This window comes from Staurois parvus, unplaced genomic scaffold (genome assembly GCF_062004578.1).
Source record: "Staurois parvus isolate SC_StPar_1 unplaced genomic scaffold, SC_StPar_1.0 ptg000127l, whole genome shotgun sequence".
Lineage (NCBI taxonomy): Eukaryota > Metazoa > Chordata > Amphibia > Anura > Ranidae > Staurois > Staurois parvus.
The window spans coordinates 351,957-378,131 of NW_028317923.1; the positions used below are offsets into that span (position 1 = coordinate 351,957).

Here is a 26,175-nt window from a genome sequence, read left to right on the forward strand (position 1 = left end):
TTCACCTTAAAGAACAATCCTTTACACCTATAATAAGAGAAAATCGTGATGACCTACGTCTGAAGATGCTTGTTTCCCGACTGTTCTGGCCCTCTGGCTACAATACTGACCCAGAGCAACAATGCAAAGCATTAAAGTCTAGAACTCCTCCTCTGCAAGCCTGTTCTGGGTCAGAGACTCAAATGACTAAAGCCACTGGGCTGAATAATAACAAGCATTTTAGGAAGTCGGCAACAGCACTCTGAGCTTCTGTGATGCCAGATTTCCATAAAAACGTTTCATGTATGAAGTGCCCAACTGTAGAGTTTCTGCATTTCCCATGTACCAACCAACCAGCTTCTGCTTTTTGTACAGTTGGGATGCAGGAAGGAAAACAATGTTTCATCAGCACCTTTGTGTGCCTATATATATATATATACAGCATCAAGTTCACCTGATTTGACTTCTTACAGTCCACTAGGAAAATGACTGCATGCCTGTATGTATCCTCCATGCGAGAAAGTCCTACACCCTGGCCTAGCCTACTTGGTACGGAATGCTTGTATTCCTCTGTGATATGCCAGTAACAGGAATGGAGCCTTTATAGGCAGAAACCAGTTTATGGAAATGCTTTTAGAGGCTGGATCGTCTTTGTTGAGTAGCCACTTTTCCAAGTAAATTTGGGTTGTAGTGATGCTTCTGAGCTAGTCAGAGGGTTGGAGGCCAACTGAAGTCTGACAACTGCTGGCCTTTCCACTGCTGGACCTCACACGCAGGTTTTTATCTTCTGTAGACATATACTGAGTGAGAGGTCAGGCAGATAATAGGCAGCAACTGTCCCTGAAAACCCAGCTAGAGCAATGGTCTTCAAACTGTGGGCCAGATGTGGCCTTTTGCTTGCCTTTTCCGACCCATGGAACGCTATTCCTCCCATTGACCCCAGCGATGAGGCACCATTCCTTTCACTTACACCAATTATGGGGCACTATCCCTTGCACTGACACAAACAACAAAGCACCATGCCTTCCACTGACACCAATGATGGGACAATATTGCTCCTGACACCAACAATGAGGCATTTTTCCTTCCACTGACACCAATTATGGAGCACCATTCCTCCCACGGACACCAGCAATGAAGCACCATTCTTCACATTGATACCAGCAATGAAGCACCATTCCTCCCACTGACACCAACAATGAGGCACCATTCTTTCCACTGACACCAATGATGGGGCACTATTACTCCTACTGACACCAGCAATGAAGTACCATTCCTCCCACTCATACCAACAATGAGGCAACCTTCCACTGACAGCAAAGATGGGGCACTATTCTTTTCACTGACACCAGTGAAGGGGCACTATCCCTTCCACGGACACCAACAATGAGGCACCATTCCTTCCATTGACACCAACGATGGAGCACTATTCCTTCCACTAACACCAACAATGAGGCACCATTCTTTCCACTGACACCAATGATGGGGCACTATTAATCCTACTGACACCAGCAATGAAGTACCCTTCCTCCCACTTACACCAACAATGAGGCACCATTCCTTCCACTGACAGCAAAGATGGGGCACTATTCTTTTCACTGACACCAGTGAAGGGGCACTATCCCTTCCACGGACACCAACAATGAGGCACCATTCCTTCCATTGACACCAACGATGGAGCACTATTCCTTCCACTAACACAAACAATGAGGCACTATTCTTTCCATTGACACCAACAATGGGGTGCTTTTCCTTCCATTCACACCAGCGACTGGGCACTATTCCTTCCACTGACACCAATGATGGGGCACTATTCCTTCCACTGACACCAGTGACTGGGCACTATTCCTTCCACTGACACCAGCGCCTGGGCACTATTCCTTCCATTGACCCTAACGATGGAGCACTATTCTTCCCACTGATACCAGCAATTGCCACCATAACTCATGTTGGAGCATGCTTTCTCCTTCAGACCATAGGTACCATGTAATTTTTGTAATCCCACAGACAACCAAGCCTGAGACATTGTTTTCTATTCCCAGTGGCCACAGTCCGGCCCCCCCTAAAGTCTGAAGAACAGTCCTTTGGCCCTTTTCTTTAGAACGTTTGGAGACCCCTGCTCTGGAGTGTCCGGATCAGACAATGTAAGCCCTGCACAGTTATAATTCAAACTTTGAATATTCACTTCCTGCATTGGTCAAGTTTTGGCAGGTTCTCTTTGAAGGACTGTCTGTATAGACTCAAAACAACCATTCCCTACAAGGTTTTATGCAGAGTTTGAATATGATTGTTATACGGTGGCACAGGCAATTCATATACCAGGACATACAAGGCAAGATGCATTTTTACCAAATTCCTTTGCTGTAATCTTGGATACATTTGATCACATGACCCATAAGTAGCCCCTGAAAGTATTTTTAACATAGAAAACACGTCAAGTCAAACAAAGCCTTCCGCGCCAAGACACAAGGGAGGCTTATCTTTGGATTTTATTTAAAGCATCAGATTTCATTCAAAAAAAAGAAATTAAATGTGTGTGCACACGTCGGTGTGTGACCATGTATCTATGCATACATATACACACACATGTATACATACAAATGGTTAACTCTTTTCCACTTTTTTTTTCTCTTTTTTTTTTTTTTAACAGAACAGACCTCTGTCTATTGACATGAAACAGAGTCAACAGGTAACACTGGGGTTGGGGTAAGTGTGCAGAATACAAACACCAAACAACAGGGAATAATACACCTTTACCAGCAAACCCTCTTTCCCCAAAATCCCAACATTGGCATTTGTTGAGAGAATAAGCTCCTCAGGGGCGGGGCATGTGCCTGTAACACACTATGTACAGCACTGCTAAACGCAGGCTATGAAGAGCTATTTGTCCCATTGGGAAATAAAAATGTAAATAAAATTAAGTAGCAGTGACAGATCCCTGCTGGTAAGAGCTAATTTTTCTTAAAAATATTATAGTTAAAAACAAAAATAAAAAAAGAGGGGAAGGGGGGTTTTCTTTTGGTTAAAGAGCTAAGGGTTACTGATCTTGACAATGTGTTTGGGTCGGCCACCTTGTGACCAGAAAAAACAAATGGCTTGATGAGTAACGTCATATGGACACAAAAAAGAAAAAAGTACAAAGGATCTTATCCATTTCTGAAAACTGTCTTGATTCAATGGCCTCATCTACAAGAAATATAGAAAGTCTGTTCGTAATTCATTAAAGTATATATATTTATATATATATATATTTTTGGAGCTGTGGTTCCCGGATGTGAAAATTATAAAGTACGAATGCCACCCGAAACGATTCGTCCCTTGGGAGGCAGCTTTTTTTTTTTTTTTTTGTTTTCTTTTTTATTATCATTTAAAACCCAGTCCTGAATCTTTTTTTCTGACCGGTTGTTAGCAATTACTTAAAAAAAAAAAATTCAGTTACTGAACAGAAAAAAATAAAATAAAATAAATACATATATACACACATATATATTCCTATCCATATATATGTATATATAAAATTCCAAGACCAGAGTCAGAACACGGTGTGAACATTTGACCTGAGAATAACACAATAATTCCATTGGTTTTTTTTTCTTAACAAAGCTTTCGCAGGGTAAGCAGAAAAGGGCTGTCACCTCCGGGTGACCAAACTCCATAGAAGGGGGGGAAATGGAGTTGGACCCAGTTCCCTCTGAAAGGGGCCCAATGTGACAGTAGAGGGGAAAACAGGGCAGAGGGGCAGGTGTAGGAATGAAGAAATTCATACTGGGGAAGGGAAGGGGTCCTTTTTTTGGTTAGAAGCTTTGGAAATTGCAGTATTTTTTTGTTTGTGAAATTGGTTTGTTATTTATCTTTTTTTATTATTTAAAATTCATATTTATTATTATTTTCATCATCGTCCATCTCCGAAGTCTACAATCGTAAAGAACCCACTCCCACAGCAGTTCGAGAGCCATCCTCATGACAGCTTGGGTTCTCAGGAGCGCCTAGTGGACTTCCCGCCCTGTCAGACTTTTGGCTGAGGTCCGAGTCCGACTCCTCAGAGAAAACGTCTGTTGGAAAGGAGGTCGCAACCCCTGAGGTGCTGCACGGACTTGAGGTAACTGTTGAAGATGAGGAGAGCGTGGGGGGAGGCGGAGGTTTTCTGGGCGTACTGTGAGACCAGGACTTGGTGGTGGCGTGGGGAGAAGCAGAGGGGGAAGGGGGTGAGAGGCTGGCTTTGGAGTCAGCAGCAGACTGAGAGGTAGATGCGGTGTCAGGATTGGGGAAGCAGGCGGAGTGAGGTAATAAACTAGGGTGCTCTTTGGCGTTTCTTGCTGTTCTTTTGATTGTTCTGTGTTTGTGCAAGGGTGACTCCAGATGTTGACGCAGTGCATCGCCCCCACACAGCGTGGCCTCACACCCTAGACAGCGGTATGAACCGCTGCAGTCACCAGTGGGGATGCATGTCACCAGTTCTTGCAGGTTCACCACAGATTGGCCAAAGAAGCAGAGGGACTTCAGGTGGCTGATAGCCGCCTCCTCGCTGCTGAAGCTTAGCTCACACTTCCGGCAGACCAACTTGTACTGCACCTTTGGGACAATAAAGGGGTCCAAGAGACAATCCGCAACTTGGCTTTCTGCTTCTTGATGTTCTGGAGGCTTGTTAGAGTGCGATACCTCAAGGGCCACAGGATTCTGCTCTTCCAGCTTAAGGGAGTCTTTGGCAGGATATTTTTCTGAAGGGGAAACAACAGAAGGAGTTGGGGTTTGGCTTGCTTTGGGTTGTTGTTGCTGCTGCAGTCTCTGATGATGATGATGATGGTGTTGCTGCTGTTGTTTTTGCTGCATTTGGAGTTGCCGCTGCTGCTGCTGTAGTGCTTCCTGTAAGCTCTGCTGGTACTGCTGATACTGTTGAAGTAAAGAGCTTGGTGAAAGCCCCATCAAAGCTTGGGAGATAGCAGGGTTGTATGGGAACAGACCTTCCATCCCATACATTGGCTGCAGGTAACCACCTGGTAACGTTCCAGGGATCTGAGCGCCGTAGTAGGGTGAAAACCCAGGGACAAAGTATGGAAGAAATGGGCTGGTGAGCAGGGCAGATGGATCGGAAGTCAAAGCTGCTTGTAAAGCCTGGAGCTGGGATGAGTCTACTATATACTCCATACCCGGCATTGAGCTGGATGTTGAAGCTAGAGTCTCTCCTTTCTCTTTTTTGAGCACAAGTGATGGATCTCCCTTGCCTTTCCCCCTTTCCTTCTCTTTCACCTTCTCACTTTCTTTTTCCTTCAGCAACTCTTGGGACTGGGATGCAGGTAATAGGTGAGTCTGTGATGGAATGGTCGGGCTTAATGATTTGGGAGGTTGTTTATTTGGTTGTCCAGAAGTTGGAAGGCCAGGGGAAGGGACGGTGGTGTTGGACACTCCCATCACACTGGATTTTGGAGAACTTAAAGCTAAAAAAGAACCACAAAGAGAAGAATCACACAGAAGAACTAGACTGTAGAAAGAGTTTAAAGAAGTAGTAGAGGTAATCTAAAACACAACACACACCCAAACAAGCTAAGAGCATGTACTGGAGCCAATGTAGTAAAACTGGAGAGTGGAAAATATTGTGTAGCTGTACATAGTAGCCAACCAGCTTCTAACTTTAATTTGTTCAATTACGCTTTGACAAAAAACCCGGAAGCCGATTGGTTTCTATGCAGAGCTGCACCAGAGTTTGCACCCTCCAGGTTTAGTAAATCAACCCTACTATCTCTTATCTGTGCCTCCAAACATTTGGAACAAAGTGGACTTAAAAAGAAAACACCAAGCAAACGGCAATCAAGGAAGTTTCATCTTTAATTCTCTGGGGGAAGTCGAGCAAGACTGGTTCTCCACTTTCTCTTTTGTAAATATCTTTCTATGTTTATAGAAAAATACAGATTTTCTACTTTAGTGAGCAATAATAACTCAAATCTTGGTAGATGTGTCAGTTGAAGAAAGGAAAAATAGAAATAAATCTTCTTAAATAGGTGTCCATCACCTAAGGACACTAGCCATAAACAGAGCCTCGTGGAGTTGGCAGAGTTATATGGATACACTGGTGTGTGGTTCCAGCAGAGTTGTTTTTTTTTTTTTTTTGCCAGTATCTAATCACCGAAAGGTAGCAATGTATGACCCATTGCCTAAGAATCTATTCCTGTAATGTTTGATTAAGATATACAGATTTTCTACTTTGGATTCTATGATTAAAAAACATTGTCAAGAATGGAGTCAATGGACACTGGTTCTTGAGGGGTGGAGACCATGCATGTCTTCCTTTCATGACAGAAGGGTGCTTTACCCTTCCTGTCTACAATGTATATTAATATTCCTCAGCACAATGAAATGGCTAAAACGTTTTATGCCTGTGTGGGACGATTTCCTTTCAGTTCCACTCTTAAGACACAATACAGAACAGTGGACACCAGGGCAAATAGGGAGAAGTGAGAAGATAAAAGAAAAAAAGGTCGAAATCCTTTTCTACTCTCCAAGAGGAAAATGGTTTTAGATGGTCTTCATGTTCCAGTTGTTCTGGGCAAAATGCTGCTACTCCAGTCAAATGCACCTGGATAATGTGGAATGGGCAACTCAATGGCAGTACAAGGCTGAAAAATTGCACTGCCTCCAAGATTTATCTGAAGTAATTTTTATTTGATCATTTTGGATCGGGCGTGAAAGCTGATAAAACACCTGGCAGGCCTTTACGTGTGTACGATGTTGTGTTGCTTCACTCACTCCCTATCTGGTGAAAGCGGGAAAGTGTAGTGATACGTTTTGGCAGTTACCAGTGTGGGGATGGAGCAATAAGCTGCACAAGACCTCATGGGGCATTACAAATGTCAGCTTTGGCCTGATGGAGATTGAAATCTGTAGAAATAAACATATATTTACAATTTATGGCAGTCTGGATTGATTACAAGGCTCCATGCACACGGGGCGTTTTAATAACGCTGGTAACATTAGCTGTGTAATGTCCCGTTAAAAACTTATTTCAGCGTTTTGTTTTTTTTTTAGCGTTTTTGTATTTGTGTTTTGCTGCATTTTTTAGATTTTTTTTTTACTCATAAAAAGTCTAAAAACGCTGGTTTGCCGCGTTTTTACAGCTAAAAAACGCCTCTAGAAATCTACTAGTTCTGGGCTTTTTTTCCAGCCATAAAACGTCCCTGCCAAAAAACGTTGATTCCAGTCTATGTGTGCATGGACACATAAGATAGCATGCTGGGGGGTTTACTAGCTGCAGAAAAAAAAAAACATCAAAAGACAAAAACAGCCGCTGTAAAAACGTCAAGTGTGCATGAGGACTTATTCCTGAGGGACCAACCCTAATAAGTGTTTGTGAAGTGTAAAGAATGAAAACTGTGGTGTGATTGACATAGCAAAGGTGTTGGTATCTAGTGTGGAGTGCCCATATTTGATTTATTTTCCTGCAAGAGTTCTGGGTCAGCCATGAAACTATTAGGCTCTGTTTCACATGGGGTGGAATCCAATTTGTGCAAGAAATCTGTCTGCTGATCCCCTGCTCAGCAGAGCAGAGATGATAGGTCTGTGTCCCCCTCAGTTTGTTCAGAGCAGACATGGACAGAGCCTGCTCTGCTCTATGGGCAGCCGGGAATAAACGGACTATCAGTTTACACCCAACTGCCCTCTGCTCCAACCACCTCCTAGATGGAGGACAGATCTCCTTCCATATTTGTTTTGACCATCTGATGAAGTTTGCTTGAAAAACTGACAGGTGGACCTGATTGGAGTGCCTGTGTGAAAGTGGCTTTGTGCTTCTCTATTTACAACACACTTACTAAAATCTGTATCCATATAATCCTTAAAGGTGAACCAGGTTTGCTTTACTATCCCCCTCCCAAGCAGCACACACTAGCCTTTCCTTCTATCCCCCCACCACTCCATTCAGCCACCAAGAAAAAGAAAGGGAAGCCATGTCTAAGGCTTGGGGAGCATGTACCAGTGTATGTAGTTGGTGATTGGCACAGCACTGTCACATGTGGGTGGGAAAATTGTGATTTTCTTTCCTGCAACCAAAACAAATTTAATGTTAATGGGGGGGGGGGTGCCTCCTGCAGAGCTATAGTGTCCTCGTGGGGGGAAAATACAGTGATTACTGCTAGCGGCTATGGCAATTGGCAATGATCGCTTGTAAAAGTCCAACATGCTGGCTGTACCCAAGTTGATAGATGGATCACCTTGAGTATAATCGGCCTGCCCATACATGGTTTAAATCTTGGTTGGTTCCTGCTGAACTGGCTGAGATTCAAACCATCTATGGCTGGCTTAAGTTTCATGTTGTTCTAGTCAAAGCTAACATAGTGGCTAAAGCCAGTTTCCCCACCCACATGTGACAGCGCTGTGCCAATCACCAACTACCTACAATGGTACATGCTGTCCAATACGCCAAAGTAGCAGGTATTTTCTTCACTTCCAGGTGACTGAATGGAGGGAGAGAATGTGCTGCTGGAGAAAAGGGGCATTATAAATACCCCCTCACACCTCTCACCATACTCTTCCTATTACTGACATCATTTGAGGTGACTGTGTCCTTTAAAGTAGACCCTTCCTTATTCTGGAAAATATCGCTGGACACTAGCGAGTCTAAGAGCCAGTAATGAACATCACCAATACTAAAGATATACATTACCACAGTCATCACCCATACTAAAGATATAATTATTACAGCCATTCTTCTCATTTCAGCCATAAACACAATCTCACCTCAGACAAATCATAAATACAATAAGAAAATGGACCAAAAAAAAAAAAAACCCATGTAGACTAATTTGTCTACATCTATTAAAGAGATTCAGTAAAATATATTTATTACCAGATCTTCCTTTAAACAGAAGGATTTTCCAGATATTAAATTCCACATATAGATTATTCTAATATAAGGCTTACATAATATCTAGCCTGCCTTGCCATTGGGCAAATAATATTCTTATGAGGGTAGTGCTTCTTAATTGAAATACAGAACTTGCTAGAGTGCCTTCTACGAAAGGAAAATGCAAACAACTTGGTGTTCTAAGAAACAAACGCTCTCTATGCAGAGACTGAAATGACTAAATCTAAAGAATTCACCTGTTACTAGGAGCTTAAATTATCATTGTAGGTACAGAAGGACACAGAAATCCTACAAATTCTCTTCAGATCACCACTGGTTAACGGTGGAAGGTCTCTTCCTGGCCAACTGTGTTCTTTGTGATCTGAATACTAAGTGCATTCTTTGGGACTTGGTATGCATTTATAAAATATTTTGGTAGAGTTTTACTTGTTTGGCAATTTTAATGTCTAATCTCTGAATTAGACATTGATAAGAGCTTTGGCTGGTAAATCAGGTAATAAATTTACACAATTTTATATTTCAGAAATCACAAAATTTAAAATTCATGTAATATAGGGTTTGAGTGTAGTTGAAGGGCCAACATGTCTCTCTTACCCTAACACCAGCACACTTTCACTACCAAGTGCTCTTATCTTGTGCCCACCTGTGTTAGAGGGAGTGAATCCTGGCAAAGTTGGGCTGCTGAGACCTGGCAACAGTACTGGAGGGATGCCTTGGAGAGCTGGGTAGGGTGTTGGAAGATTGAGTGCTTGCAGGGGAGGGTTATCAAATATAGCCTGTTGCTGAGGGGTCAGACCCAAAACCTCATTGGCTTTTTTAATGCGATCCAACTCTTGCTGAGCCATTAACTGACGAACAGTGGCTGGATCAAAGTATTCTTTCTCCTTGTCCAACTGGCTTCCTATAGCGTCCTTAACTTTGGAGATATGTTGCTGGGAGAAGATATGATCCCGCACAGACAGACGTGCGCTGTATTTCACGCCACACAAAGTGCACTCTGTTTTAGGTCCCTCATAATTGGTTTGGTTTATTCCGAAGTGCTTGGCCATGTTTAGTTTAGCCTTCTTTTCCTTTGCCCGGGCATTCTGAAACCAGACCTGTACAACTCTCTTTGGCAGTCCGATATCATTGCCCAAAACTTCACACTCCAGCATGGTGGGTGTTCTGTAATCATTAAAACAGGACTTAAGAACTTTTAGTTGAAGGTTAGTCATTTGCGTTCTAAAACGCTTTTGACCAGGGCGGTCTCCGCTATCACCTGACTTGCCTGCTGAACCACTTGCACCTGGGCTAGGAGAGCATGGGTCAGCAAGGCTGGAAGTTTCACTATAATCAATAATGCCTTCATTCTCATACTCTTTGCTGTAAAAGCTTGGGGCGGGGCTGACTAAACCAGAAGACATTTGGTCCTCATACTCAGACATTGCCATAATGGCAGACTTTGGCAAGCCTTCGCTCGTTATAGATGCAGATTTTGTTTCAGCAAGAATACCTGTGGTGCTGTCATTGTCTGCATTTCCTTCATCTCCTGTTGTTGTATCTGTTAAAGCAGTATTCACAGAGGAGCAGTCATCATTGTCCAACTTAGCTTGATCAAAGCTCAAATTGACAGATGACATCGAGGGGCTTTCAAAGTCTTCGGACCCTTCAACTTTAATAGAAGATGGACTGAGCAGTGTTCTAGGTGAAAGATCCATAGATTTGCCCACCGGAGACAAGGAAATGCACGGTCCGTCACTGCTGCTGTGGGGTATGTTATGAAAGGAAGTATTGTCAAAAAGATCTCCTTTCAACTGCAAACTGCCATCACAGTCAACAAGCATTGTAGATAAACTCATGTTATAGCCAGCTCTTTTTGCCTCATGCCAATGGCGAGATCGTATGTGAGCTTCTAAAGCAGTTTTTGCCTTAAACAAAGCTCTGCAAAATGGGCAGCGCCTATGAGCTTGGGCTGGACCAACCGCTCGAAACTGTCCCTTTCTTTCCCTTGCCCGAGTATTTTGAAACCAAACTTGAACAACGCGCTTCTTCAAACCCACTTCATGGGCAATATGATCAAGCATTTTACGTGTTGGGTTAGAATCCAGCAGATACTTCTGATATAATATTTCCAGCTGTTCTGGTGTAATTGTGGTTCGCAGGCGCTTGTCCCTTTGAGGTTCTTCTCCACCAGTCCCACTATCGTTCTCCCCTGGGCTTGCACTAGCCTTTTCCTCAAGCTTCCTTTTTAAGGTGTTCATTGTGGATGATGGTGCTGAAGGAGAAGTAGCTGAGCCAGTTGGCATTTGAGAAAGTCCTCCAGAAAGCAGCTGGCTTGCTAGTAATGGATTACTGGGATCAAATAGCATGAAGGGCATATCCATTGGTCTGTCTAAAAACTGAGGATGAATAAACTGGTTTTGAGCACTAAGAAAATGCAACTGTTGGTGTTCCTGCCAGTGCTCAAAAGATGGGAAGGCCAGTTTGCATTGATCACACTGATAGGGAATTAGCTGAGGAGGCAAATTAGCTAACTGCTGTGGAGTTGATGAGTGAAGAGGCTTCATAGAGTGGTGTGAAATTTGAGACGTATTGGGACTTGACTGTGTAAGGGAGCAGTGGGAGGGTTGTGTGGATGGAGATGATAAGGACAGATGTTTCTGTGGTGTTGTAGTAACTTTTTGTTCCAATTGGTCCTGTTGTGGAGGTTGAGATTGTGTGGTTTGAGGCTGCTGTGGCTCTTGCTTTGGTTGAAATGGCTGTTCTTGTGTTTGGTTTTGCTGTGTCCTTGGAATTTCATAATGCTTTGGTTTATCATCATTTAAAGCCTCTAGCTTGGAACTACACATTATCGCATCATCTAGATCCATCATCTGCTGTGAGAAACCAGCATTTGTGGATGCTGTGCCAGCAGTACTATAGGTCTGAAAGGGCATAGGGGTGCTACATGAGGAACTTGAAGGTGTCAGCATATCAGTGGCATCCATAGAATCTTCATTTTGGCTGTCATCTTGCATATCTTCATCCTCATCTTTGTAACACAGTTTTTTCTGATGTTTGATGAGGTCAAAGATCCTCTGAAAGACCAAACTACATTTTTTGCACTGGTAGTTTAGGTTGCTAGTACGAATATACCGGTCATTTGTCAATTCACGTCTCTCACCTTCCTTGCCATCTCCTTGATTTTCATAATTTTTTCTTGCTTTTTGCCGTGCATTCTGAAACCAGACAACAATAACACGCGTGGGAAGGTTTAACAGACTGGAAAGTTGCTCAAATTCATCATCCTTTGGATAAGCATTGGCATCAAAAAAATCTTGAAGAACACGGAGCTGGTAGTCTGTAAACCGTGTCCTGGAAGACCTCTTACTTCCCCAGTATTCATGCTTTTGAGGTTCTGGTGATGGAGGTCTAGAGTCCATCTTTAATTCTTCTAAACTAGTAATGGGGGGGTTATTGAAATTGTAAGGAGAGTCTTTGTTTCGTTGACGCTCCTTAAAGAGGGTGTTTCTAAACCAGTGTTTGATAACTTTTTGGGGTAATCCAGACTTATCAGACATTTCTTTGATCTGTTCCTCACTTGGGGAATTGTTGATGTCAAAATACTGCCGTAACACTCTTAGTTGGTCATCAGTGATTCTGGTACGTGGTCTTTTGTTCTGCTGTTGTAGAAGACTGGGATTAAGTTGATGCTGATAAAGCTGAGCCAAGTCTGCAGAAAGAGTTTCTACTGGAGTCAACTGAGATGTCAGCTGTGCTGGCATAGTTTGCAGTGGCATAGGTTGCATCATAAGGGGTGGAAAAATAGGCAGCTCCATTGGCATTGACAGTTGAGCCAGAGACACCGATGTCTGTGCAGGTGAAATGCTGGGTGGGGTGAGTGGAGGTGCAGTAGTAGGAATAGTTGGTGTGATAGCTGGCTGTGGGGTTGCTGGAGGAGGAGGTGGGGGTGGAGGTGGGGGCGGTGGAGCTGTCTCTGGTGTTTGGGGCCTCAACGGATATAACTTATCATATTGGTCTCTGTATTGTTTTGCAAAGTGTTCAAGTTGCTTAAATGGTAAATAACGTTGGTGGACGTGTTCCTGGTGGCTTTTTAAAATAAGGATGTTAGAAAAAAATTTCCCACATGAATTGCATTCCAATTTCTCCAAGCTGTCAGTCTGTTCATTCTTCCCAGTTTTCTTCTGCACTTTCTGCTTGTTTTCATTGTACTGAATAACCAGCTCAAACCCAAAATTTTCAAGCAAGGCTTTGGTGGCATTACCTCGAGCATCTGATGCAATGCGAGGTGGAAGCAGAGTACAGTCAGAGCTGGAACTGGCTGTAGGCTCTTTCTTGTCTTTACATTTTAGACCATCGGGCACCAACTCATTTACTACTGTAGTGTCGTCATTTCTTTCAGCGAATTCTTTTTCTTTCTTTAGTTCCTTGAGGTTTTCCTTTGTAGATTTGTTCTTTAGTTCCGGAAGTTGCAGGAGAGTGGAATGTGGTTCTGACATACACATTTGGCTTGACTGTTGTTGCAGGAGATGTTGGTGATGAGGGTGTGACTGTTGGGAAAGTTGTAGCGGAGTCTTTAGGTCTTCCAGGATACCAGGGCCACTTCCTGTCAATGTAAGTGTACCACTGGTCAAGGGCAAACTAACCTCTGGGGTGAACTGAAAGTCTGTACTAGGGATGTAAAAGGGAAACAGAAGGTGTTGCTGCTGTTGGAGCTGAAGTAATGTCTCTGTGGTCATAGGAAAGTGGGGAAGCAAAGTGGGATTTAATAGCTGAGACTGCAGAATAGCAGCTTGTTGTTGGAGTTCTTGCTGCAACTGGGCTTGCACTTGTGCCTGAGCCTGGACCAGAGTTTGGGCTTGCTGCTGTTGATGCTGCTGCTGTTGTTGTCGTGAAGCTATCATGTCTGCCAGTTTCTTACGGTTCACTTCTTTATGTTCAGGTGGGCAGGGGACAGTAGAAGTAAGCAGGTTGCTTGTGCCAGCACTGACTACAGGTTCAGTGGGCATTTGGCTCACAAAACTGGAGCTCGTTGCTGTGGTTGTGCAGCTTGATGTGGCGGTGACAGGGCTGGATGTCGTTGTGGAGGTTGCGGATGGGCAAGTACTATTGGAGCCAACTGTGCTGCTGCCACCTGCTGCTTCCAGCTTTGCTGCACGAGCCTTGGTTTGATGCAATACAGACCTCATGTGAATTTCTAGGGTGGAGCTCTGGCTGTATGCAACATTGCAAGTGTTACACTTAAATGGTTTATTATCGGGGCTGTTGGTGGGTTCCGGTTGCCCGGTGGTTGAATCTTGCAGGGCTCTTTTAAGTTTATGCAGATGTGACACAGAATTGTAATGCACCAGCAGAATGTTCTTCTGAGTGAACGACTCTTTGCATACTGTGCACTTGTAGGGTCGAGAGGGGTCCAAAAACTTTTCCATAGTAAAATTTGGGCCTTTACGGAAGGGAAGAGCTCGTTTAGGTTCAGAACCGGAGTCTTCTTGTATGGAACCTGAATCGCTTCCTGTGGGACTCTGCTTTTCCTCTAGGTCACTCTCATCCTCCTTGTCATCATCTACTAGCATGCTTTGGTCATCAGACATAGCTGGCTCTCCCATGCTTGTAAGGTCTCCATTCACCAAAAGGCCGCTGTACAGCTGCTGGATGTCAGACTCGCTCAACTCCAGATGGCTGGTCTCTAGATGCTTCTTAAGGGCTTGGAATGTGCGGAAGCTCCTCTGGCAAAGACAGCACATGGTGGCTGCACGGATCACATGATACTGTGAATGGAGCTGAAGTTTCTCGATAGTTTTGAAAGCTAAGCTGCATTGGTTGCAACGGTACTTGTAAACATGGCGGTCAGAAACTGGCAATTGAGGACGCTTGTTGTGAATCTCGTTGAAATGGTTTTGTAGCGCAGCGGAGGTTTTAAACACTTGGTTACATCCTTTCTTCCAGCACAAGAATCCAGAATCTTCTCTGGTGGAGTTGTCGATGGTGGGTGCTCTCTGTTCTGTAGTCAGCTCAGTCATTTCAGGGACAACTGCATTCTTAGACAAAGCTTCAATGGGTTCTATGGAGGGAAAAAAAATGCACTGTTATAATACAGACTTGCAACAGGCACCCTTTCCCAATTCGCCCTATTGAATGAGAAATTCAATTACTCAACAGTTTTTGCCTGTAATTTGCGGTTGCCCCAAATGTTCTTCCTGGGGATACATTCAGGCTCTACAATATGTTGTATTAATGAAACATTATTATGCACCGAATTACACAATCAATTCAACCTTTTATAAAGGAGTGCATAGCATATGCACTGCCAACTATTTTAATATTGCTTTTGGTGAGGGGTCTCCAATCTGCAGCCCTTTGCTTACCTTCATCTGGTCCTTGGGCTACTAATCATACTACTGACACTAGAGATGTGGAACTATTCCTCCTACTGACACCAATGAATTTTATTTTCTTTATTCCCACTGACCACCAAGCCTGAGTCATCAATGTCAAGGTATTTTCCACTCCCACTGCCCACCTTAAAGTTTGAAGAGCAGTAAACTGGCATTTTTGTTTCCCCACAAGTATGGAGACTCCTTGCTTTAGGGCATCCTTTCTCTCAACCTTTTTACCCACAGGAACCCCTTGAAATAACTTTCAGGTCTTGGAGGAAAAATGCCACTTACATTTGTGACCATTGAAAAGAGTTGGATTCGGATTTTATTTCGATTGCATCTGGCACCTGTCAAGGTTGCCCCCTATCACCGTTATTGTTTGTTATTACGATTGAAACTTTGGCGGTGGCTGTTAGGAATCACCCTGACATTTTGGGGGTAGATAGTGGGCATTGGAAACACAAATGTGCACACTTTGCAGATAATATGCTCCTTTTTCTTACGTCCACTCATACCTCACTCCCATAGCTTTATTGTCTCGATTTCATCATATTTCTGGTTTGGAGGTGAATTGGAAGAAGTCTGAGGCTCTCGCCATCAATTTGGAGGCGGAGGTTGTTCGGAGTATACAGAACAATTTCACTTTTGCTTGGCAGTTGTACTCTCTGCCGTACTTAGGGGTTAAGCTTACGGCCTCTATAGCATCACTTTAAAAGGCTAATTATATACCTTTATGGGTGCACTTCTTGAGGGATGTTGACCAATGGTCCGGCTTTGTCTTGGATGGGTAGGATAGCAACGTTTAAGATGGTGGTATTGCCTAAAATTCTTTATTATTTCTGCACTTTGCCTATTGTGGTTTCGGCGGCTGACCTATGTAGATTCCAGAACAAGCTGATGCACTTTATTTGGGGTAATTGAGGCCATAGAGTACAAAGGCGGATGCTATATGTATCACGTGAGTTTGGGGGTCCCAGACCTTAGGAAATATTATCGGGCAGCTCAGATTACGCATTTTTCGCAAATTTATGCTGTGTTCTATTGGCTGGACTGGTTAGAATTGGAGGCGCAGGCTTGTAAGGCTCTGTCTCTCAACCTCTTAATGTGGATCCCTCGTAGGCGAAGGAGGGTGATTCTTTGCCCCACGTTATCTCACTCTCAGCACCTTTGGGACTCTGTCCGTAAACAGAATTTCCCCTTGGTTTGAGGTTTCAGGAATTTCGCTGGGGGATAAATAAAGGATTGTATAGAGTGGGACACTTTTTGGGCCAAAAGGGGATTCTCCCCGCCTCACGTTTTATATTGCAGCTTGGGATGCCTGTGTCTGAACACTATCGTCTACAGCAAATTCTTCAATTTATCCACTCCTTACATAGAATTCCTACACGTTCTGTGTTCGAAGGTAGGAGTCTCTGTGGTGAAGTTTGGAGGTGGGGGGGCCTCATCTCAGATTTATATAGGTTGTTTGTATCTCATTCGGGTAGACTGTCATATGTTGGCCTGGGAGAAGGACTTAGGTGAGGTCATAGAAGAGAAGGAATGGCAGGATTGGCCCCTTGGGGTACATAGGGGCATTATGAATGTCTGTCTTGTGGAGGCAGGTTATAAGGTCATTTCTCTGTGGTATTTGGTCCTGAATAGATTATCACGGATGTACCGTGGTCCATCTCCCCTCTGCTTTCGGGGATGTTGGCACGACTTTCCATATTTGGTGGTCATATCCTAAAGTCAAAAGATTCTGGATTCGCGTTCACTCTCTGATCTTTACGGTGACCATGATTAATGTTCCTAAGAACCCTAGCGTTAATGAGCTGATTGTGGGTGCGTCCAGGTCTGCTCAGAGCCTACTATATTTTATGTTTCTAGAGGCTTAAATTGCAATTGCTACGGCATGGAAGGGTCTGGTGATTGATTTGGCGTTGATGAAAAACAAACTCTTGGATTATGGTTAATGAGAAATTGGTTAATATTTTACTGGATACTTCTGCTGGGTATGGAATCCTTGGATTGATTACCTACAAACTGGGCTCTAGTATTGCTGAGTGCTCTGCTTTGGTTTTATGGGGTAGGTCACATGGATGGCTTCTGTTTTCTTCTATTTCCCTTGCTCCCCCTTTTTTTCTTTTTTTTTTAAACTGTTTTCTTTTTTCTTTCTTTAGTTTTTACTGCTTATTGATACTTTGGCCCTTGCTGGGCTACAGCCTCCTTGCACCTTATACTTATATGTACAATGGGATGTTTTTTTTTTTCTTGGCTATGGTAGTTATGATACCTGGGGCTTGTTTTAGCAGTCCCAGTCTTTCAACTTGCTAGATTCCCATTAAGTAGGTATTTATAGAGATTGCACTGTGTTTTTATGCATATTTCCTATATTTTGTTGTATGTGATATGTTTGTAATTATGCAATGCTCCAGTGTTGCGAGATATTTTGTGCCTTTGGAGGGCCTACAAGGCTTGCTGTATACCTGTTCCCTTGTTTTGCTTTATAACAATAAAAATATTGTAACAGAAAAGAATTAGAAAACTAAGATGATCTCCTTCAATACCGTCAGTCTTGAGGCAGCCTACAAAGTTCTCCTGCGGTGGTACTGGGTCCCCGCTCGGAACTGTTCACTTTAATCCGACTGGCAGAGATAGCCGTTTCCGGAACTGTGCTCTACGTGGGTACATCTTGCACATTTGGTGGTCGTGCCCACGATTGATAGGCTTCTGGTCTACGGTTTTTGGTTTGCTGCAAATGTTATTTCATATAACAGTCCATAGGGATGCAAGAGTGGCCCTCCTGCATTACCCAATTTTGGGTCTGTCTAGGTCTCAGCAGAAATGATCATCCTACCTATTCATTTCGGCCAACCGTGCTATAGCTCAAGCTTGGAGAACCACTTCGGTTGTCTTCCAGGGGATGAAGACCCAGATGAATGCTATGCTGATCAATGAACAGATGTCTAGTGTTCTTCAAGATTCTCATCCGAGATTCCTTAAGGTTTGGGAACCTTGGATACGTTCTTCCCTGCCTCCTACTAGGTATGGCCTTATAGTTCTTGCCTCTGCAAGCCCTGGATCTGTGAATCTTCTAGTCTTCCATGTTTTCTCCCTGAATCTTTCTATGTTATAGTTTCTTTTTTTTTTCCGGTAAGATGGCTTACTGCTGCTACTATTTGGTTCGACTTTTTGCTGTGCCTCCTTGATGTCACTGGATGTTCCGTTATGGGGCTAATACACCCTGCTGACTTGTATCTGCTTATATATGTTGTTGTTCCGCTCTGCCCCTGCGTGAGCTTGTTGTATTATAAACACAAAAACTTCTTTAATAAAAAATATATTGAAATAGAAAACTAAGAAGATCATTGATATCATGCAGCTGGGTCTGCCAAGCGGCATTGGCCCTGAAACTATAAAGGAAGGTTAATCAGCCACAGTTCAAGGGACCGATAGCAACCTCTGGAGGAACTCTGGTTGAGAATGGCTGCTTTAGGGTTCCATTCAAAATGTACATGTCAACATAAGCTGTTAAAGTCCATTATAAAACATTAAGACTGTTAAGATACATTCCTAATTTGGATTCATTTGCCTCACCCCTTAAAGTGAACTGGAAGTAGGTGATCAATGTAATCATGGAGGATCCTGCAGCCCCTCCAGCAACTCTCTCACTATTTGTCCATTACTGTGATGGGCAGTGTAAGTCTTAAAGGAGAAGTATGGCCAAAGCTATTTTGCGTCTCCTATCAACCATAGAGGTGCACCACTATGTAGTTCTGTGACCCGTTTTCAGTTGACTGGGGGCTAAAGCCTACAGGAGCCAGTCCAGGCTCTGGGGAGGTCCTGATTTTAAAGGCAGGATCCACCCAGCTGCCTGGAACTGCAGCTGGTTCCACCTCAGTGTGCCGTCAAAAGCCCAAGCTAAGCTGCACAGCTCGGTGCTGGAGGGGCAGAGCAGAGAGCTGATGACTGTCTCTGTTGCCTGAAGACCAAGATCTGAGCAATCAGTGGTATTTGAGCGCTCTGTTCTCAGAGGCAACATTGGATCACTGTTACATCCACCTACGTAAGTATGATTCATTTTTTTTTTTTTTAAGCCAAAATTTCTCTTTCAAAGAATGGGAGGAACTCTGGGAATGGCCATTGCTATTAAGGCTTCTGAGACACTAATACCTTCTCTACACCCCCGACTGCCAGTACTGTAAATGGAGCATAGGTGAAGTACCTGAACAAGAGAATACACTTGTTTTCCCTTTCATGTTTCTGATGCAGAATACAGGTCGGAGAACCAGACTGGTTATGGAGGACCAAAATAAGAGCTAGTTTCAGATACCCTCAAGCATGAGGCCCCCTAAAGTCTGAGGAGCACAGCAGCAGTTCTGGTCACCACAGAAGAGACACGTGCATGTAAAGAGAACTTGTCTCTAGAGTGAACCCACACCTTTTCCTAAAAGAGGTTTCTTACCTGAAGCCTTCTCGGTAGCTTCTGGGGCTGATGCAGGTTTTTCTCGCTCCGGTGAGTTCACAGGAAGAAACATGCTGCTCGGCATGAGCGTCTCTGGAGAAGTTACCTGCAGACAAGGAAGAAGAGGATTTTCAGAAGTGTGTCAGCCACCATCTATGCCTCACCCTACAGATCGCTGAGAGTGTCCACAGCTGCTCAACAACCTCCTCATCACTCAGGAGGTGGCCGGCTCTAATTATCAGTACACGCTAAAAGAATAATCTTCTAATTAATATTTTTTTTCCCCTTTCCACAGAATTCTGACTTTGATCACAAAGAGTGTTTTGTCGCAGGCTGTGGGGCAGCCAATTACAGAGATGTGCTGTGAGCCCCCCTTTCCTTCTTAATCTACCAAGCACATATTAACACCCCTAATTAATTCAGACTGCTAAAGAGAGACGAGTGGGCCATGTTCCTGAGTGAAAGCAGAAGCCTGCAAGTACTTTTTTTTTTTTCTTTCTCAAACCAAGTGAGACAAAGATGTGTTAGAGGGGGGGTATTGCAGAAATAATAATTAAAAAAAAAAAAGTCATTTAGATGTATAAGTTCTGCAAAAGAAGACAGTTACTGGGACACACCGAGGCGTTAATAATGGGATTGACTGGCTATGAAACCACATGGATAAAACGTGCTCTGAAACATGTTTTCATGGGAAGTCTGACCAAGGAGACTATCTATATTCTCCGAGATTGGAAGGTAGGAGCACATGGACAATTTATAGTTGATTGACCAAGGTCTGGTACATAGGGGCTTCAGCTTGGACAAGAGTAGTGTCTACAGCAAGGTTTTTGTAAGCTTTAAAAAGAGAAGTTTTTTTTTTTTGCCCAGTTATACTTACCTAGGTGGATGCTAAATGGTTAGCACTTCCACGTGGCAGTACTGGGGTCGTTGGTTCGAATGCCAACCATGCCACCACCTGCCTGGAGTCTGCATGTTCTCCCTGTGCCTGCATGGGTTTCCACCAGGTACTCCAGTTTCCACCCACACTCCAAAGACATGGTAGTAGGTGAATTGGCTCCTGTCTACATTGGGCCTAGTGTATGTATGAATGTGAGTTAGGGACCTTAGATTGTACACCCCTTGAGGGTTAGGGACTGATGTGATTGTACGCCCCTTGAGGGTTAGGGACCTTAGATTGTACGCTCCTTGAGGGTTAGGGACTGACGTGAATGTACAATATATATGTAAATTGACGGCGTTATATAAGTACCTGAAATAAATAAGTGGATGTAATATCAGTCCTCCACCAGCTTGAAGTGTGAGAACTCAGCGATCACATGACCATGGATCACTGTGTTCTCCCAGTCGCTCTGAGCAGAGATCAGTAACCATCAGTCGCTACTCTCTGCTCTGCCCTCCCCCCCAACACACTCACTGGAGCGCTGGGCTGTAAAGGGGGGGGGGAGCAGCTGGCTCAGCCTCTCAGTGACTTGCTGAGAGGCTGAGCCAGTTACCACTCCAGACTGTGGGGTGGATCCCGACTTTAAAGTCGGATCTTTCCCCAGCCTGGCTCAGTGCCATCAGCAGGCTTCAGCTGAAAACAGATCACAGGACTGCAACCTACACTCCTGTGATCCAAAGGAGCTTTGGCTGTACGTCTCCGTTAAGCAACTTTATTGAATCATTAAAGTGATTTGCATATTTATTTTTTAAATATAATTTAGAAACAAGTTTATACCTACCTGATGTGTGCAATGGAATTGCACAAAGTGGCCCCAAATATCCTTTTCCTGGGTCCCCCGCTGGCACCCCTGGCTCCTCCCCTCCACTGAGTGTCCCCATAGAAAGCTGCTTTCTATAATGGCACTCATGCAGGCTCGTTGCCTGTGTATTTTCACAGATGGTGGGACTGGGATCGGGCCCATCATCTGAAAATACACAGGCAACGAGCCTGTGGCCCCGCTCCACTCACTCATCACTTGTATAAGACCCAGGCAGCATAATGTACTGCAACTGTACATGTCTGGTTTCAATTGCTAGAGATGTTAAACATGTAACAAGAAATAATAAATCTCCCCTGGGACTTTCTTACAGCCAAAAAGTGACAACTAATATAAATATAAAATATTTCTATTGGTTGTCACTTTTTGGCTGCAAGAAAGTCCCAGGGGAGATTACTTCTTGTTACATTTTTGGGGACAGAGCAGCCCTTCACTCACATGCATCTCCTTTGACGAGATGTGAGCTACGTCCTTCTGTTCAAACATACACAAAATCTAAATACAAAATGTCTTCAACTACACCCTACACCTCCACAACCAAGAGACAGCATGGGCACAGTCAAGGCTGCTATAGGCAGCATGCTGCCAGAAGTAGAGGGGGCTCTGGGGGGTCACAGCGATGGGTGCAGAATAAAAAGTATGCTGTAGTCAACATCTATGGTACCTTATTTAAAGGGCACCTTTCATGAAAGAAATGCAACAGCTGTCATTGCAGATTGTCTTTTGGATATGCTAGTTTCCTGGCTGTGTTTTGGCTTTAACCCCTTCATGCCTGAGGGTAAAACAAATCTAAATGCCTAAGCACAATTTTGCAACATTGACATGTGTTAGTAAAACCGTCCGTATCATCACAACTACTTTGTACATCCCGGTGAATTATACCGTGTTTTTTTCAGGACAAATTGGGCTTTCATTTGGTGGTAAATGGGAATGGATATCTCCTGATTATTTTTTTTTATTATCAAAGGAAAACTGGCCCAAAATAGTAAAAAATATTTATCTGTGTGTTTCTTGTTACTACCATAACCTACCACCAAAGAACAATCCAAAATAAATTCTCCAGCTCTTGACTTGTTGTTTGTACCTGTAGTACAGCCCAGAAATAATAGTGCACATTTTTTTTTTTTTTTACCTAAAACACACTGTCACCAATTTTTTTGACCTTTGACCCTGACCCAAACAATAACCCTGGCACTGAACTAGGTCAAACCTTGATCTAGGTATTTTTTCTTTATTTACAATGTATCTCTCTCCTTCATTCATAAAGAGAGGAAAAAAAACAGGGGGGCCAGGCTACAGTGACTGATCACTGTGATAGCCTCTGATTGGCTATCACAGCGATCATGTGACCTGGAATTGGGAGGCCCAGGTCCCGATCATTAGAACGGGACCCGGGGCTCTCAGTGACACTGCGGTCTTTGTGCTGGGAGCGCGCAGTGCGGCGCACTCCCAGCACAAAGACATGTACACAAATATGTGACCCCACGGAAAAACAGCGTCAAGGGGTTAAAGGAGAAGTTCACCTTCTGGAACATGTTACATGTTCCACTTGTATTTAAGGTGGAACATGTCATATGTTCTAGCTCCTGCCTCCTCTCCCCCTGCTCCTTCCTCCCTGTGTGGGGCTCCGCCCACATGGCTGCATCATTCATTCACAGTTTCCTGTGAATGAATACCTGCAAGTATCATCAGCCATTGCAGCTGATGATCTGTAGTTCTAAAATGGACTGAAAGGGTGCTGGTAAATCCTTTTACAGTCCATAAATTCTTCCTGCCAGTCAGTAACTGCCTTCCCATGTGAAGTACGGGCAGACAGCTTACCGAGGGTCTGCACGGTCTAGGCATTGCCCCCACAAATCAGCTGAGCGTGAGTGCAATGCCTTACAGACTGGAATGTAAAAAAATAAATAAATGCACTTTTTTTTTTTTTTACCTGCAAAAAAGCTGTGCATTTTTTTTTTTTTTTTTAAAAAGTGAACTTAGCCTTTGATACTTCTGTGACGATGACCCAACAAGTATGTAGCAAATAAAAGTTGGCATTCCCTTAGAACTCCTCATACTCTATGCTTGTGGATCAGTACCTTGCAACACATTAAAAGGCAAAGCAATCAACAGGAAAGCCAGGCAACTAGCATTTTGATTAGGAAAGGTCAGCCGTGGCAGCCTACATATTTCTCTCATGATGCCTGTACTCTAAAGTAGAACTGAACTACATCTGAGCACCACAAACCAAAAATGCTATTTAATTGTTAATATTCAATGCAAACGTCCACATCCATGCTTTCTTTTGCTGAAAAATCACTTTGAAAAACACCCCCTGATCCATCTGCCCTTAGCTCAGGCATTGGCTGAGCTGAGAACCCTCCCTTCTCTCCTGAAGACTCCTGGGATGTATGACATCATTTGCCGTGGCATAGAAACCAGGAAGTAATGTGTGCGTGTTTAAAACAAATCAATGTAATATGCTGCTAGCATCCATAAAGGAATAGGAAAGTAAAACGATTAACCTCCCTAGGGGTCTGATTATGTCCATATTTCTGTGCTCAAAGCGGGACATTTTTTGCATGGAAATAAGTATTTTTTTATTTTAGGCCTGTAATTTTTAGGAATAACTCACTGAAATCTGTCCGAACAAGAGTCTAGTAAACATCCCGGGGAGGATAAAATTTGAAACACAAAATCATAAATTATAATTTAATAAATTTAATGCAATAATATAATCAAACCAAAAACACTGAAATGTGAAATATAGCGCCAAGTTCGCACATCGCTGAGCTCAGTCGCAGAATCGTTTTCAGTGTCTGATGAGGAATTTCCCCCACCAATCATCACTCAATTCTGCAAGTGGTTCTGATTTACTATCGCTGTTCTCTAGCCGGTCTAAAACCGCGTCTGACCTAAAGGGACGCTTTTTGGACGCCATGGACGTTTCTCAGTTTCCAGGCAGAAAGAACAGTAAAAATGCAGGCAGGGCGCGGGACAAAGCACTCGGGACAAAATGTATGTGAAATGGTTTGATACAGGAATGTTATACTATGTGATTTTAGTGTATTGAGTGAATGTCACTTTTACATTTTTAAATTTCCCGCCAGTTCCGTCCCCCGTACGTCCCAGGGAACGGAAGACAGATGCCGGCATCGGCCGGAAGACATTGCCGGGGACACTGCAGGGGGGACATCGCGGGAGTGCAGGACAAGGTAAGTGAAGAAGAGATCCCGGAGCAACGCTGCAGTGTATTCCTGAGTGTAGCTCGGGGGGGTTACCGCTTGTGGTGCTGAAACTTTACCCCGAGCTACACTCAGGAATACCGCCGGGGGGGGGGGGGGGGGGGTTAAGAGAGAGTGAAGTTTTACTTCAAGCAACAGAGTTGTATGACCAACAATGCCAAACCAGACCGGTTTGCTTTACAACAGTCCCACAGGTTCATTAGCCGCTATGGGGGAGATTTACGAAAACTGGAGCACTCAGAATCCGGTGCAGCTGTGCATGGGAGCCAATCAGCTTCTAACTTTAGCTTGTTCAATCAAGTTTTGGCAATAAATCCTGGAAGCTGATTGGTTTCTATGCAGAGCTGCACCAAGAGTCTCCAGTGTTCGTAAACAACCTCCTAAATGTCTGGCGCTGTGTACCAAACAACTGCCTTTTCCCCTTTAAAAAAAAAAGTGTGTTTTACCATTTTTCTTTTTTTCAAATGAATGATCAGCTGCAGCTACTTTCTGTCTACATGCGCTTGCGATGACCTCATGGCATTTCTCAGGGAGGCTTCCTGAATGGTGTTTAAAAATGGCCGCGTGTAATCGCGATTGGAAGCCTATCCCGCAGGGTGACGGTTGGAAGACAAAGTGTTGTGACCCTGCCTAAGCAAGGACATTCATGGCGGCAGCTCCAGGTATTTTAATAAAAGTCGCAGTTTAAAATACTGGCCGTTAAAATGTTACCACTTGTACGAGATTCTAAAGATTAGGTTTACATACACTTGATGAAGACGTACTTCTCTCCATAAATGTGATCCCCCAACCCCAAAACGATGTTTGGCGGCATTCTGAAAGGCATCTATGGCTGCATTTAATTAATATTACATGTACGTTTCTAACCCGTGTTTTGTGCAATGACATAATCAAACCAGGGGGAAACAAAGGCTTCGTGTCTGATCTTCTTCAGTGCGAGGACATTACAGAAAGAGACAGACACGATCACAAGCATGGATGCACTCTCATTTAAAGGCAAGGGGAGGGAATACGTCTCTGCTAAATCCCCGCAACCCGGCGAGAGCAAAGCTCTGCGCGGAGTCTCCGAGAATTCCAAGCTCCACAAGACAGCTCTATAATTGTTTTCATACACTTTAATTAGAAAAGCTCGCCTGGCCTTGAATAATAAGAGAAAGACTTCTGTACTTGAAAGGTTGAAGTCAATCAAGTGTGAATGACGGCAGACGAGGAGGTGAGCCGGAGACGTTGTCTGCTCTCCACTTTAATCATCTCTCCTGATTGGAATTCTGGCAGGTTTTGAGAGGTCTAATGTGTCTGCTACCTTTTCTGTGCCTCGCCTCTTAAAATGCCTCCCGCATCAAATTTCCAGTGATATTACACAACCCGGCAAACAATGGAGCTAATATCCTATCTCCATGCGGAGAGACGACCCTTAAAGTGTGCCGAAAAAAAAATGCACCAGGAAAGCTGCCTTATGACAGGAGATGGAGTTTTGTGAAACAAGAAAAAAAAAAAAATCAAACTATTTCTTATGTGCTGCTATGGGCAGGCACTCCCATGTCCCAAAAGTGCA

At 43.7% G+C, this 26,175-nt stretch overlaps 1 protein-coding gene across 3 annotated transcripts in view; it reads right to left on the reverse strand.

Annotated features, from left to right (window-relative positions):
- Window positions 1-2,418: 2,418 nt before the first annotated feature.
- Window positions 2,419-26,175, reverse strand: part of ZFHX3 (zinc finger homeobox 3) — a 124,404-nt gene continuing 100,647 nt past the window's right edge. For 2 of the 3 annotated variants that reach the window (XM_089672439.1, XM_089672438.1), the window contains exons 7-9: window positions 19,634-19,739; window positions 9,477-14,873; window positions 2,419-5,414 (exon numbers count right to left, since the gene is read on the reverse strand). In XM_089672439.1, the coding sequence (XP_089528565.1) occupies window positions 3,892-5,414; window positions 9,477-14,873; window positions 19,634-19,739 (7,026 nt within the window). In that variant the 3' untranslated portion in view covers window positions 2,419-3,891. The remainder of the gene's footprint in view (window positions 5,415-9,476; window positions 14,874-19,633; window positions 19,740-26,175) is intronic. The other variant, XM_089672440.1, reaches the window with a different exon arrangement.